General features: G+C 36.3%; 1 protein-coding gene across 3 annotated transcripts in view; it reads right to left on the bottom strand.

The window, feature by feature from the left end:
• The window catches only part of kar (monocarboxylate transporter 10-like protein kar), an 82,813-nt gene extending 75,983 nt beyond the window's left edge, over window positions 1–6,830 (bottom strand). For 2 of the 3 annotated variants that reach the window (XM_072534535.1, XM_072534533.1), the window contains exon 1: window positions 6,406–6,830. In XM_072534535.1, the coding sequence (XP_072390636.1) occupies window positions 6,406–6,667 (262 nt within the window). In that variant the 5' untranslated portion in view covers window positions 6,668–6,830. The remainder of the gene's footprint in view (window positions 1–6,405) is intronic. The other variant, XM_072534534.1, reaches the window with a different exon arrangement.
• Window positions 6,831–17,288: the final 10,458 nt, after the last annotated feature.

Raw genomic sequence — 17,288 nt, 5'->3', positions numbered from 1 at the left:
TGTATGTGTCCACTGCTGGACATAGGACTCCCTCAGCTCTTTCCATCTGTCTCTGTCTTGTGCGGCTTGCATCCAGTTACTGCTAACACTCTTCAGGTTGTCAGTGCATCTGGTCGGTGGGCGTCCTCTGCTCCGTAGTGCTTCTTGTCTTGATCTTGTCTTGTCTTGTCCATCGGTTGTCTGAGAATCTGGCGACGTGTCCTTCCCAATTCCATTTTAGCGACGCGATTTTTTCGATGGCTCCTTTTGTTTTTGTTCTACAACGTATTTCTTCGTTTGGGATTCGGTATCTCAGAGAGACACCCAACATCTGGCGCTCCATAGCCCTCTGAGGCAAGCGAATCTCATTCACTACCTTTTTTGTGAGTGTTAATGTTTCCGCTCCATAAGTGAGTACAACACACATTAGTCAAATATTTTCCTTTTGAGGCATATGAGTAGGTCCTATTTCAATACATAGTTTAATTTAACAAACGCTGCTCATCCTATGCGACGTGGGAGCTCACATGTCTGGTTATCTCTGCCCGACCGAACTTTTAAACGAACGAGTACTTAAACGATGCAGTCTGCATAATATCCTTTCTATCAACAGCAATATTTCGATTTAGCATCAGATTAGTCATTATTTGCGTCTTGTTCATATTAATCTTTAGTGATATAATTTTTTAAACATTATTATTGCATCATCCATACGATCGACTATAAGGACGATGTCATCTGCAAATCTCAAATGACCGAGCTTCTCTCCATTTATATTGATACCATGCTTGTTTAGATGTGCCTTCTTACAAGTATATTTTAAAAGCGTCGTGAATAGCTTTGGAGAGACGGTGTCTTCTTGCCGTACTCCTCGCTGTATACAGAATTTATTTGTTTCTTGTTCAGATAGTCTTACGCTAGCTGAGACTTTTTGGTAGGTATATTTGATTATGTTAGTGTAGCGCTGGTCTATTCGGCATTCTGCCAATGCTTTTAATATTTTTTGATGGCTTATGGTAGAATGCTCTCGTAGGCCACGAATATCAGTGCCAATGGTTAATTGTATTCTGCAGACTTCTCTATCAGGTTTTTTATCACTAGTAAGTGATCGTTAGTGCTCTATCCCGATCTAAAGTCAGCTTGTTCTCTAGGCTGATAGAAGTCTAACTTAGCGTCCAGTCTTTTTTTGATAATTTTTGTGAGACGTTTATGTATAAGTGAAAGCAAACTTGTAGAACGGTAGTTTTTTAGATCTATTATGTCTCCTTGCTTGTATAATAAAACAATGACCATTTTTCGATTGAGAAGGGGTTTTTCCTTGGTAGATGTATTCGGTGAAAAACTTGGCCAAAGCCTTGATAATTTTATTTCCACTTAGTTTGATCGCCTCGATCACTACTTCGTCATCGCCAGGGGATTTGTTATTTTTCATTTCTATAAGTGCCGTTTCGATTTCGTATTGACTTATTTCTGGCGTTGATTCTGATTCCTGGTTTGTGGTTTTTTTCAGGGGCTGATATTGCCTTTCGTCGCTGCTCATACATTTCGCAATAAAAGGATTCGACATCAATAGTTTTGGTTCTATCCGTAGTAATGTTTCCATCTTTGTTTTTTATTTTGTACATTTTTTTTGCCTATGTTGTTCGTATTTCGCCTCAAAACTTTAAAACTTTTATTTTCTTGAATTATTTTAATTATTTCTCTTGTAATGTTTTCTCTTACGTCTTTTCGGCTTGACCGGTGGATATCTATATTTAATTTCTTCATTGTTGTGTAGTTGAAGTCGTATTTATCAGTCAACTGTCTTGTTTTACCTATTAGCTCTTTGGTATTTTTGCTTAGTTTTTCTTTATGATTGAGAATGGTCGAGCAGCACTCCCTTTTCGTTCCTGTTAGTGCCTTTGTTATGCCATCATTTGCTTGATCTGCATCTTATATTTCATCTTGTAAGTCTTGTATATGTCTGGTTAGTGTATCTTGATACAGGTCGTTGTTTTCTGTAGGAATCCATTTCTGTTTTCGTGTTTTTAGGATAATCTTTGTTCTTTCCAATTTGGCATTTAATAGTATCTTAGCTCGGAAAACTTGTTGAGTACTTCGATGTCTTTGATTATTTCTTTGGTGTTTGTTATGATATAATCTATTTCATTTTTGACACTGCCATCTGGGTTGATCCATATCCCTTTACGCTGTCCATTTACGTCAAAATACCAAACAATATTAAAATAATCCTTTATTATTTATTATTGGCGCCATCTATTAGCATGTCTATAAAAAAACAGAACGAATTTTTTCCCGGACGCAGACGAATACCACTTATAAATAATTATATTCAGGATTGTACGCATTTTATACAATATAAAAAAGTCATAAAAATTTTCATTGTAACAAAAATTTAGTGCATTTCTAGATAACTTCAAATGATTTTTTTGTTAATCAATTTTCATTTACGTAGTTTTAACGTCACAACGAATTTATTAACCGTTGTCGAATAAAGTTAATTCCAAGTTTTCCCATTAAAATTGTTTATTAAATGTGTTTTAAACAGCTTATCGTTTTGTTGAGTAATTTTGAAACTGACCACAGACAGCGTGAAATATAATGAAACAAAAATATACACGTAAGTAAACAATGATTAGCTTAAATAATTCAAACTCTATGATGTAAGTCCAGTAGATGAAAAATCATGTAAACAACTGCAGGGAAATAGCAGGGTGAATTATTAACGATGATTATGATTAATACAGGAATTTCGGAAATTCCAATAACTAGAGTCCGTTTAATGAGAAAATATGTGCAGTTTTTCAAAAGTTTATTTTAAAACACCTTTAACATTTTAGGAAGAATATAATATATGTTTTATGAAGTAATATGATAAAATATGAAGTTATCTAATTAAACAACATAACTTTCTAATTTTTTAAATTCCATATTTCCGTTACTATAAAAAGCATATTTGATTGCAGCTGGCAACTCACTACAAATGCAAATCTTCTAATAGAGGTTAAGGGTTACCTTCAAGGCCATAAGCCATGCCGTACATATGTAGTTGAAACCAATAAGGTTTTTTTTTAAATTACTTAGAGGTATGAACTAATTTGCTTAGTTACATATATCTACTTTAAAAAAGACTCCATAAACACTCTTAACCCTTTCGCTATCGGCTAAGTATCGGTTGCGCGTTGCTCATATACGGCGTCGGGAAAATTTTGCACTTCGCGGTCGAGACTGCCACACAGTAGTTTACATTCTTTAATACTGAAGGGGTTGAATCGTTTTTCGTTTGTCGGCAGTTTGTTTATATTCGTTTTATCGAAGAAGCGGATTTTTTTCGTAAATCTTCAAAAAACGGTATTCAAAAAGTACGGCGCTAGGGTGGGTGAGGTGCTGCCGGGTATGTACGGCATCAGTGTGGTGTATTTGTGGATCGTAACGTACATGAACAATACTAGTAAACAAGATGGACAATGTAGAACGTACTATTACGATTATAGCTCTTCAAAGATGTAAATACTTAAAAACGTACGGTGACAGAACCTGAACGATGGAGATTAATTTGCGTAACAGTACGGCGCTCGCTTATCAAAGCTACAAATGAAACTCGTACTTTTACGGCAACAGTATCGAAAGGGTTAACACTAATAGTAATAAGAAAATAAAAAGCACGAATTTTGTAAAAGTTGTATCTTTTATAATTTTATAATTTTTTTGGATTTTTAAGGCATATCTATACTATGAATACATATGAAAATAGTACAAGAACCCACCATTGAAGAAAATTCAGGTCCCGAAATCCTACCAGAAGAAATAACAGCAGCCGTCAGACAAATGAAGGATGGAAAGGCACTGAGACTTGATGAAATTCCTGCAGAACTGTCGAAGTTATTAGATGCAGAACAAATAAAAATAACTGAAATATACAAGGCAGGAAAAATACCAGTAGAGTGGCCCAAATCGGAGTTCGTACTATTATCCAAAAAACCAGAAGCAAAAGTTTGTGAAGACTATAGGACCATAAGCCTAATGAGCCATCTGCTGAAGCTGTTTTTAAAAGTCATCCACACAAAAATGTCCCGGAAATGCAACAAATTGCGCCCAATTAGTTTGGATTTGTGAACGCCGTTGGTACGAGGGAAGCTTTATTTAGCGTGCAGGTATTGTTTTAGAAATGTAGAGATGTCAGCTGTAATGTTTTTGCATGCCTGATTGACTACAGGAAGGCTTTCGATAGAGTCAGGCATGAACAAATGATGGAAGTGCTGAAGAGGACAGGGATTGACGGAAGAGACCTAAAAATAATAGCTAACCTGTATTGGAATCAATCAGCGATGCTCCGAATTGATGGAAAATATACAGATAAGGTCAAAATCTTAAGGGCAGTGAGACAGGGGTGCATAATTTCACCTCTGATATTAAATTTGTACTCGGGGCACATTTTTGAAGTGGCTCTAAAAGATATTGATGAAGACATCTCAATAAATGGCGTCAAGCTCAATAACCTGCGGTATGTAGATGATTCAATAGTGTTTTCTAATACCATAGAAGGCCTGCAAAACTGAATGAACAAAATAACGGAAAAAAGTAGAACATATGGACTGGATATAAATACCAGCAAAACCAAGCTAATGATCATCAGCAAGAAAAACATAACTGGAACAAATCTGTGTGTGAATCAAAAGAGAATTGAAAGTGTCTCACACTATAACTACTTGGGAACTATAATCAATGCGCCGTGGGACAATCCCCAAGAGATTAAATGTCGCACCGGAAAGTCAAAAAGTGCATTCATAACTATGAGCTCGTGTTTATATGACCTCACCCTAGAAACAAAAACAAGTGCTTCTGTAGGAAGTAAAAACGTGGACATTGAAGGCGGAATCTATCAAAACTTCGGGCTTTTGAGCTATGGTTATACAGAAGGATCGTGAAGATACCATGGACAGATAAAGTCACCAATAAAGAAGTACTGCGGAGGATCAACACAACCGCGGATTTGGTCAACATCGTGAAGGGCCGTAAGCTGCAATACTATGGACATCTCTGGACTCCAATGCATTTTGCAAGATAAAAGGGCCCCAGGACGAAGAAGAATATCCTGGCTTGCTAACCTGAGAGCATGGTATAGAAAGACCTCAACACAGCTATTTCGCATAGCAACCAACAAAGTCATCATAGCCAGGATGATCGCCAACGTTCAGAACGGACAGGCACCCTAAGAAGAACCTATACTATTATTATTGCCGTAGAATACTTTGTCTCATTAGGGGATAATCTTATATTATTGACTTTGACAAACCAACTTTGGGGTACCTGCCTACCTGCTGACCGAGTAATATTGATACCGTCCGTGTTAGTAAACTTAAAAACAGCGCGTATTCTCTGAGCGAAAAAACTATTCATACATGTTCATCAACAACCTTTAATTTCAACCAACACCGTCTTCCTGGGGGGATTTCCTAGGATGTGAGACGTTTTTAATGTGAAAGTTTAATCAGTGTTTTAGGCATACTTGAAATGACTCCTAAGTATTTGTTGAAAAAATCGAAATTTTATGTTATAGGTTTTGAATATTAGACTCTAATAATGGAAATTCCGCAGCGACCGTTCAATGGAAGTGACACATTTTATTGATCTTACGAGAAACGAAAAAAATGGCAAAAATCGCGACACGTTTAATAGCTTTATAGAAACTAACTTTATTTGCGACAAAATACAAAAATTGCACTCTTCACCTTTAAAACGCATTTTGATTTTTGTGGATAGGACACTCTGATTAAAAGATATCGAATTGTTACCGTCGAGTTGATACGCATTTTCTTTAAAAAATTGATTTCGCGCGCTTAACTGACATTCAAAATCGCCGGTCTCTTCAACCATGTTTCTGACAGAACGGTGTCTTGTACACGAAAAATACTAATAAACAATTTTGTTCAAAATTATCTCAGCTACATTTTTTGTCTGAAACAGTTTTTCTATGGCGTACAGATTCTTGGTAAACCGATGTCTTCCGTTTTACTCTCTTACGAGGGTAGGAATGGCAACCTTTTTTGCATGTTTTTTGGACAAATTGACATTTTCAGCAAAACTGTTTATTCGTGTCGTTTTTAGATATCACATCTGTACGACTACTATTACGTATCTCATGAAATTTAAATTTCGATTAATATCAAAATAAATTGACAAAAGTTTTAGAATTCGAAATAATTAACAGTAATATATTACAGTGTAGACTGTAGAGTACCTAGAAACACTTAACTGTTAATAGTTTTAATAAAATTTAAAAAGGCAAATATTATTCTGTTTCTAAAAATACAAAAACGCTTATTTTAGAACAACTTTCATTAATATTACCTAATTTTATTCCCATTAAATATAAATAATATTAAAACGCAACAAGAAAATAGCTTCCCAACAAAACTGTCTTACCTGCTTTTCCAGATGCATTTGTAACGTTCCTTTTAAGTAAATTATCGTGGAATTCTGAATAAAGCACACCATAGGAATTGATGACACCAAATAATATTCCATTACAAAAGAATGACGCCAACATTATCACCCAAGCTCTTGATCCCCCATCTGCGGGGTGTTTGTTATTGTTTTCTTCGTGGTTTCCAACCCCATTTTGTTGTTTGCCACTGACAACTTCTAATTTTGACGACACTAAACTACTTTCAACGTCTTCAATCATGTCTTAACCTAACTATTTTTGGGCTTCGCACATCACAATGTTTTATTTGACGGAATCCACGTGCTCAACACACAACACGCGAACGAAATGGCAGAAACGAAAATTCAAATGCATATAAACCGCAAATCCACATGGTTATCTGTCAGTTTGCTGCATGGGAGGGGAATATTGGATTACAGTAACAGTAGTGTCTAGGTTACGGTGGTCACTATTAAATCCATTCATACCGCTGCCCCAACGTTGCCAAGTGTTCGCTTGTAGTAAAAAAATTTCAAATAATTTTATAACCAGTTCATAATCTATATATAGTTTATTTCATTGTATGAGGTCAATTATTTAATAAACAGAAGAAAAGTTTTAATTTTCGTGGTATTACAACAAAAAACACGAACTTAAATTTAGGTACTATTGATCAAATTCTCGTTGATTTAAATGTCCATTATTTGGAGGAGGCACAAGTCATGTTGTAGATTTTGAATTTGAATTAGATCTAATCAATTGTAGGAATATTATATTTTATTTAATATTGACTTTTACAACATCATTGTCGGTTATCCAAATACAGTTAACATTATAAATAAAACGTTTGATATCAATATACATTATGTAGTTAGGTATTTATTTTTGGTATAAATTTTCAGTTATATCTATACATAATTCGGACAATGCATCAATTAGATGAGTAACAATTTTCTAATGAACTGTTTGCATTGTTGGAATGAATAAATAAAATAAGCGGCAACCGTTTTATGTTACCCGATTGTGACTTTCTATAAATAGATTCTCTTAGATAATATTCTCAGCAGCGTTGCCGGTTTATCTTTAATTTCAAATAATAGAATAAAAACTCATGGTCTATCAAGGGCTCTACGTTATGGTACAGGGAAATAAGCAAAAAATAGACCCTGTTCGGGACCGTGACTAATCCAGATATTTGACAGTTTTTTTAGTTATTATAGGCTTATATAAAGAAAACTTATATGTTTTCCGCATAAATTTCGGCATCTTCTTTTAATTATTAACTATCTAGTGTAAAAAATGCCATTTTTTTGATTTTTTGCTTACCATTGAAAAGCTTAACATTTGAGGTAAAATTACAAAACTTTATCTTTTAAAACATCAAAAAGCTGTAAAATGGCGATTTCTAGAAGTTGTAAAATTATTTTTGTTGCTTCAAAAACAACTGCAAAATAAGGCAAAAACGTTATTTGTTATAACTAATGTAAAAATCAACCTAGCCATTTGTTATTCTGTCCAAAGTTGGGTATTATGGTCCTTAACAAACCCTCAAAATTTCAGATCGATCGTGTAGCTGTCTGAAATAATTATAATATGAATCATAATAATTAGGAGCAGCACGACCCCCTGCGAATTGGGGATTGATAGAGGGTAGCAGGGATACTGGGACATCTGGCAGTAGGTATAAAATGCATACCCATGAAAATGGGGTTGTATAATTTGTGTTTAGGGTCGCTACCTGGGGATCGCCAGGGTACGTCTGGAGCCGGCGCTGGACGTGACAGCATGCGAGACGTCGGTGGCAGCTTGCTGAGGAGGCGGGCCTCTGTCGTACAATCAGCTACAGCGCAACAACAAGAACAACCACAAGCGAGCCAAACAATACCAAGAGCTCCACTCGGTGAAGGTGCTGCGCTGGAACATCAGCCGCCGCTCACTCAAGCGGGACGACCGAGGCAGCGCATGAAATGGACTATGTCCATGAATGAAAATATTTTACGCTTCTATTACCAGGTTACAAACCTCGGTCAAGAAACAATCGAGTATCTACAAAATCTCTATTCCGAATTTTGCAGGCAGTACCCAGAAATTCAAGTAACTGAACAACGAGTTGCAGATCAGTACCGGGTAATTATAAGAACAATCTTATCCCAGAGACTAGACGCAATAGCAATACCATCAGAAGTGAAGTCGCACGGGAGATTAATAACCAAAAGGAAAATGTGGATCAAGTCCCTAATGAAATCCACAGGCAGATTCCTGAGCTTGCCCTGCAAAGAAACTGAACCTAATAATACACAATAGGACAACAACGAGATACTGGATATCCTGGTAACCAAAATGGCACGATGCATAATGATCTGTACATATAGCAGACAAGCGCTACTAACCTTGAATAGACCACGTGTCACATCAGGTTTAGTAATGGAGTGTCACGAGTCACTAACTCAAGCTTCGGATGGTAATACCACCATCCTGAGATGGGTTAAAGGACACAATAGGAATAAAGGCAACCGCATTGCTGACCAATTATCTAGGAAGGCGGCAGGCCTAAGACTCTTAGGACCTGGGGATCTTTTTGGTTGGTCAACTACAACAATAGCGGAAATTGTCAAATGTCACTCCCATACGCAAACCGTAAAAAGATGGGAAGAAGGGAAAGGATGTAAACTTGCCAGGGTAACACTAAGTAACCTTGAAGGGTCAGCATTAAAGAAGTACTTGGGAATGACCAGGAAAAACCTACGTTTGACAGTTGGTTTTTTAACTGGTCATTGTCAACTAAGCAAACACCTCCACACACTGGGGCTAGCAGACACACCTCTATGTAGGAAGTGTGAACGAGAAGACGAAACTGTAGAGCATGTCCTATGTGAATGCCCAGAGTTATCGTTAATACGAGAGTACGCGTTCGGCGAGTCCTGACCCATACCTGCCCACATAAGAGAGATGTCTCCTGGTGACTTGTCCACCTTCCTAGAAATGACAGGATGGACAATGAGCTAAGGGTGACAGATCCATGGGAGGATGCACAATGGGTCAATTGTGGCTTAAGTGCTGTGAAACTTAACTCGCCCTCTCTACTCTACAGATACAGAAGCAAAATGGCACGTGCTGTAGAAGAGTTTAATGGAATAAACCCACTTAGCAGACCACCGCTACTAAAAATAAACTAAAAATCTAGTTGCTCTGTTACAAATTATAAATACTGAATTCCTACCCAATTACATCGCAGAAGCCTATACGCTGGAATATTTGCACGTTCTTATTGACTGTTCAGCAACAGCAACAGCTAATGTAATGGGAATTAAGATCTGAACACGACGGGTTAACAATGTCGGAAAGACATATAACAGAGTGCACCCTTGGAAAACCGGCTTTTAAACAAGATTGAATTATTGCGTAGGGATATTGGTCAAATGCCAGCATATATACGCGGAATAACGAATAGAAAAGTCATTAAAAGAGCTGAGGAAATAATGCTGAGAACTGCAAGACCTTCGCAATATGATCCAGAAAAAAATACAACCCAAGAGTGCCTGGTTATATTAAAACAAAAACTCTCTGTTTATTCAGGACAACCATATCAAGGAGGTAAAATGTTAGTAACAGTCGGAAATGTGACAATGCGCTTTTTGAGCATGCTGAGAAGGCGTTCTATCGGAAACTTAATTCCACTATAGAAAGTGCCGATAAATCATGTCCAAGTCAAGAAGAAATTCTAGAGTTTTGGAGAAATCAACTTTTCACACCAGCTACTCTTAACACAAATGCTGGGTAGATAGAAGAAACGACGTACAACTGTCAACACTACCGTACTACTGTATATGAACGCTTCATCACAAAAGTCTCTAATATCATCAAAGAGCTTCATAACTGGAAATCTCCTGGAGTAGACAAAGTTTAAAACTTTTGGTTTAAGAAGTTTTGGAGTGCTCATGAGTGCTTATCAACACTAATTAATTATGTTATTTCTTATCCGCAGGAAATACCATCATTTCTAACTCAGAGAACAACTTATTTAATACCGAAGTATCAAAATAATACCCAAGATCTAGCTAAATACTGCTCAATTACTTGTCTTCCAACTTTGTATGTCACATCCTGTGTAGCTCTAAACGATATCATATAACCTCAACATAAAGAGTGCGCTAAGGGTTCCATGGGCTGCAAAGAACAATTTATTATTGACTCAGTCATTTCTAAACAGGTATACACCAAATAAAGGAACCTCTTCACTGCCTTTATTGAGTACAAGAAAGCCTTTGACTCAGTGTCGCATGAATGGTTTGTTGATATATTAAGAATATATAAAGTCGATGATAATATAGTGCCCTTCTTAAGACATATAATGACAAATTGGAAGACTAAAATTCACCTCCAAATACCTCGGTCACCAGCAGAGTATGGGTCATTTGGGCATGGCAAAATTTGTATCTCAATAGCATTGTAAGCACCTCTACTCGGACGTCACACATTACGTCGAAAGAATCTACGTTACTGACTGTCATAGTTCAATTATTATATGCTAGTCGGCGCCAGTAATTCGCCATTTTTAATCCGAATTAATTTAGAAATTATGTTTGCAAGTCGGACCGTGGGAACTTTCTTATTTTTTTTTCTATAAAAACCGTATTCGCCATCCCCTCCCCTTTCCAATGAGCCCTCTTACGTCACGATCCGACACGTGCCCACGATGCCGTTTTTACCCATGGTCGGCAAAATTTTCCCAGGCCTTACTGCCCCAATACCTGCTATGACAGAATAAAATTTGGAATGAGCTTCTGAGTACCTTTAGTATTGTACCACCTACCTTTAGTATTAGTATCCCACAGCTTGTGCCATTCGTGCAATATTCTCTTCATATATCTAATCTGATTTTCGTATCTTCTTTCGTTATCGAACACTCGCACCTTTTCCGTAATCATTAAGTTCTTCTACTTCTTGCTCTTAATAAGCAATTCGGTTTGTTCATTAGCGGATTGGCAACTTTATGAAAGGTTATCATTGAATCTTTTGCGCGGTCGTCCGATACTTCTTCTACCGATTGGTAATAATTATCTCACCACCACCATCCTACCCACCCACCATCCTCGAAGTGCGGTAGAAAGAACGAAATTACCGCGGTATTTAGGAGGACGAGGTCTTATGGATGTAAGTGAGCAATTAGAAAAATAGATTACTAATTTAAAATCTTATTTTCAGAGGCAGGCTGAGACATCTACTCTACATAGTGCGATTTGTGCAGTAGACACAAAACCGATCAAACTGAGGAAGCCAGAAATACGCATTAACCGTCTTACTAAGAACGAAAAAAATGCTCACTGGGCTGAGTAAACCTCTGCACGGGTGATATCCTAAGGAATACAATATATAGCATTTGAGTGATTCCCGCAGACTAGCTCAAGTCCGTCTTTGTCACAATACCTAAAAAGCACAATGCTAGAAATGCTTAGAATATCAATTAATTAGCCTAATGAGTCACACTCTTAAGATCTTCCTAAGAATACTCCACAATAGAATTAGACGCAAATGCGAAGAAGATACCCAATTTGATCTTAAAAATTCTATGCCAACCTAGGGAGGCACCTTTTGCGATAAATATCTTATTACAAAATTGCCGTGATCAGAGAAAAGATGTATTTGTATGCTTCGTGAATTTCGAATATGCATTCGATAAAATACAGCATGTAATATTAATGCAGATAATAAAAAATATAGGCATAAATGACAAAGATATTCGTGTCATTAAAAATCTTTACTGAAATCGAACTACTATCGTAACAATTGGAGACAACTACACCGACGAAATCTTCATACAACGAAGAGTCAGACAAGGTTGCATTTTGTCCCAAACGTGGTTCAATGTTTACTATTCTTCTTCTTCCTCTTTATAAGCAATTCTGCTTGTTCATTGGCAGATTAATACTTCTGTAGAAGGTTGTCACTCCATCTTTTGCGCGGTTGTCCGATACCTCTTTTGCCGATTGGTGATCTTACTATTTTGACGACACAGGTCTCCTCCATTCTGCTTATGTGGTTATTCCATTCTTTTTTTCTATTTTGTGTCCATTCATTTACACACTGTACGTGATATTATCTTTTAATATCTTCACTTCTCTTTGGATCTCTCAGCGTATTTCCTGTAATTCTTCTCAGTACTCTTATCTCTGCCATTTCCAGTAGCCTTGTCTGTTTCGTCATATAGTGCCAGTCTATTTCCTTTTTGTACTTGATCTCTCACTTCTTTGTCCAGTCTCCCTTTCCCAGTAAATTCTTGTTCAATACTATTACTTATTACTATTGTTTTAGTTTTCTGAGATGAGATTGTCATATTAAATTCTTTTGCTCTTATGTTAAATCTATTGACCAGTCTTTGAAGACTATCTTCATCTTGGGCTATCAATATTGCATCGTCTGCGTATTTTTATTTCTTTGCTTCCTATTCCTGTATCCTCTTCCTTTGTTAACGATTTTGATGATTTCATCCATGATTAGATTAAAGAGCATGGGGCTCAATAAATCTTCTTGTCTTATTCCGCTGATTAATTCTATAGGTTCTGTAATTTGTCCATCTATTCTGACTTCCATTTTGATGTTTTGGTAGATGTTTTCTATAGTTTTTATAATATTTAGGGGAACTTCTCTATTATACAGAAGATGGATTACATGTTTCAGTCTTACTCTGTCAAACGCTTTCTTTAGGTCAATAAGACACAGAAATGCTGGTCTATTATACTCTAGTGATTTCTCAGTAATTTGCTTTATAACAGATATTGTATCTGTACACGATCTTATACTACGAAAACCCTGTTGTTCATCTGCTAAACTTATCCTGTGATTTATTAGCATTTGTAAATTTTTGGTTGTAAGTTTTAGGGTAGTATTTAACAAGCTAATAGCTCTGTACTTTTCTGGCTATTTTTTATCTCCTTTTTTGAATAGTAGAATTAATTCACTCGTTCTCCATTCTTCCGGTATTTTATTGTGTTTTATAATTTTATTAATTAATGTTATTAATTGTTCTGTATCCCGTCTTTACCTGCTGCTTTTCTGTTCTGCAGATTTTCAAGAATTTTCCGAACTTCCTGTACATTTATATAAAGTTCTTCATTTTTGGTAATATCTGGTGTTTCCGGTTCTGGCGTCATTTGTTCTTCCTCTGCATAGAGCTTTTTTAGGTAGATAATCCACGTATCCGTTTCTATGTGTTTTGGTTCTATTGGTTCCTTTACCCCCGTTCTTTGCCCTCTTATGAAGCGCCATATTTCCTTCTGCAGACCGTAAAAATCATATTCCATTTCTTTCGAAAAGCGTTCCCAGTGATCATTTTTTATTTTTCTTACAAGTGCATGTGTTTCGTTTCTAATTGTCTTGTGATTGTGGTATGCCTCTTGTGTTTTGGTTGACATGTATTTGAGGTAAGCTTTTTTCTTTTCTTTACATTTTTAATTCACTTCTGTACAAAACCGTGTAGTTCTTCGCCTTGAAAACGATGTGTTCTTATTCATATTTCTTTTACCAAGAACGTCATTGACCGAGGCTAAGATATTTGACTTAATTTTTGCCCAGCTTTCTTCGACTTCATCATTTTCCGTGATATATGTGATATGTATCTTGTGGAGTCATCCTTTCTACGGAGCTTTTGACTTGTGGTGTATTCTGGTGTTTTGTTATTACATATATGTGTTTTCATTCGGATTTTGCACAATACCAATTTATGCTCGCTTCCTATTTCTGCTGATGTTAGTGCTCTTACATCCAAGATTTGAGAGGGGTTTAACTCTCTATTCCACAGAATATAGTCTATCATAGATCTTTGTTCTCTACTGTTTTCAAAAGTGTATTTGTATTGTTCTTTGTGAGTGAAAAATGTATTATTATTACGTATTTTATGCTGCAAAGGTCCGTCAGAAGGTCTCCGTTTTTATTTCTGATATTTTTATTATATTGTTGTTTTATTCCTGGAACTATATCATTGCCAACACGGGCGTTAAAATCACCCATAATAATTATATATTCATCATATGGGGTCTCGTTTATTACAGTCTGATGGTGTTCGTTGAAGTTTTCCCTTGTGATGGTATCTCTGTAGTTCTCTGGTGCATAGATTGCTATCACATTCAGATGTTTGACATCCAGTTTAACGTTTACACTTACTATTCTTTCAGAGGTATATTTACATTCTTATACTTGGTGTAAACTTTTCCTCTGTACTAACAGGGCGACTCCTTCTTTGGCTCTGGTTTCTTTCGCAACACCACTGTAAATCATCAGATAGTCATCTAATTTGACCCTTTCCTTTTTTCTTCGTCTATTGTAGTGTACATATGTCTATATTTTTTTCTACAAGCTCTTTTGTAATTTCCTGCTCTCTTGTGTTTAGAGACTTTACGTTCCAAGTACCGATGAGAATATCGAGAAGTCGTCGTAATGAAATCATATCTGTTCCGAGGCATAATCCTGTTTCTATAAGCTGTATGGTTTTAAAGTCTATCAGTAGGGTGCTAACCTGGCTGTAGGCCAATGTTTACTTGGATTAGAAAGGCACTTGAGAGACAGCCATATGGAATAAAAATCAACGGGGAACTATTTAATGTAATTTGATACGTGGACGATACAGTAATTCTGTCAGAAAATATTGAAGGTCTCCAAATTCTGCTTAATCATATTCACGAAGTAGAAGAGGAAATGGGCATTAAAATAAACTCAAACAAAACCAAATTTTTAGTCTTTAGTCGTAACCCACATCTAGATGCAAACTTTCAACTAAATAGAGTCCAAGTTGAAAAAGTTCACAAACTTACTTATTTGGAAACTGTCATAAAGGACCAACTAGATCCAGACATGGAAATAAAACGCAGAATAGGAATGACTAAAACAACTTTTATGAAAATGAAGACAATTCTTTGCAATAATCATCTCAGTGTAGAACTAAGGCAAATAATGGTTAAGTGCTATATTTGGTCTGTACTTTTGTATGGAGCAGAAGTGTGGAACACTAATTAAGTATGAACAGAATTGAAGCATAAGAAATGTGGATTCATAGATGGATGCTGAAGATACCGTGGACAGCATGAAAAACTAATGAGGAAGTAGGTACTAAGGGGTCAACAAAGATAGAGAACTGCTAAAGACTGTTAAACACCAGAAAATGTCTTATCTGGGACATATAGTGAGGGGAAATCGATATAGAATACTACAACCGATCATTAAACGTAAAATAGAAGGCCGTAGGGGTGTAGGAAGAAAACAGGTTTCTTGGTTAAAAAACGTTCGTAAATGGACTCAGATATCATGTGCAGGGGGTCGTATTTTCGAATTCATTCGAGCATATTTCGCATACAAAATTAGAAGAAATTCGCTCAAAATTCAGTTTTTTGTATTTTCCAATACTGCGTGTACGAATTTTGTATACGGCTACTCGAATGTGTTAGAACTATTCGAATTCCAATGCTAGTATACGATCCAATTAATTGTTGTTATTTCAGTTGTCACTGGGGCCGTGTACGTCAGATAAGATTCCAGCTGGTAGTTTTTAATCGTTGTTTTATGCAATATTTTTACATTAAACTTTGTTTCAATAGCGGGTTTAAATAATTTTTTATTAGAAAGAAATATACTTAATGCCTTGCAGAGGCTGAAGTATTAGCGGAACGGAGAGGCAGAGTTTATCCTCCCTTTCTTAACCCTCTAGAGGATTATTCGGATGTACAATTTCAAAAATTATACAGATTTACACTTAGATTTACATTTAGATAAACAAAGCCCCCCACAATGTAGTTGATAGGCCTGAATAGCTCTTTTTTTACGGCCGACACCGAACCAACATATTTTATGCCATTTTTTTTACTCCTTTCAGCTGTGGACGGCCGTAGCTCAGCGGCAAGATACTGGCTTTGTTAGCCAGAGCGCACGAGTTCGAATCTCGGCACCAACAACGACATTTTCATTTCTAAAAATGATACGAGCCGTTCACCGTGCTTCGAAGGGCACGTAAAGCCGTCGGTTCCCCTGGGCTAGTGTGCATCGACACTAGCTACTTGAAACAGGGTTAAAGATGTAATTGGCGTCGGAACAATCCGAAAGGATCTCTCCGGCAAAAAAGACATACGATATTATTATTATTACTCCTTTTAGCTAATTTACAAGAAACGAATTGTTTTAGACTTAGGAAAGGAAAGAGAGATGACAGGTAACGCTCATTTAATAAATCTTCGAAAAATGAAGCCAGTTTCGATGTGACCGCCATGTTTTGGTGCCTGTACGTTTTCCATTACTAACTCTCATCAGGTCTACTGATTTTTTAGTAGATCTACTCATTTCAACTTCAATTTACTGATTTACTGAAACACTTTATCGATCTACTAAAAAATGTGTAATGATAAAATCATGTTTAAAAAGTGATCATTATATCAGTGTTCAATTATAAATTTTGAAAAAAAAAAACTATTTACTGATATATATCCATTATTCTCAATCTACTGAAGAAATAAAATATGACCTGGCAACCCCTCTGGTGCCGGTTTAGGCTTCAGTCAATTCCATACGATTACGCGTCCCCTCTCTTTCCTTGTCTAAGGTTTTAGACAAAATCACCTTAAAATAGGTTAAGTAAAACTGTCAATTATTCTTCTTTTTTTATTTGAGTTTTGGTTGTTTGAATTTGCAGTGTTGCCGTTGCAAATTCTTCTCGTATACATATAACATTTCGAAGGACGTTCAAAAATACACATTCAAATTCGATTGAATTCGAAAATATAACCCCAAGACAAGTATTCCATGTGGCAGCAGATCGAGAAGCCTTCCCAATGGTGATCGCCAACGTCGAATAATTCTGATATGGCACGTGAAGAAGAAGGTGTTCAAATAACAACTCATA

The sequence above is a fragment of the Diabrotica undecimpunctata genome, chromosome 6, assembly GCF_040954645.1.
Source record: "Diabrotica undecimpunctata isolate CICGRU chromosome 6, icDiaUnde3, whole genome shotgun sequence".
Classification (NCBI taxonomy): domain Eukaryota; kingdom Metazoa; phylum Arthropoda; class Insecta; order Coleoptera; family Chrysomelidae; genus Diabrotica; species Diabrotica undecimpunctata.
This window is presented reverse-complemented; position numbering and strand designations above follow the sequence as displayed.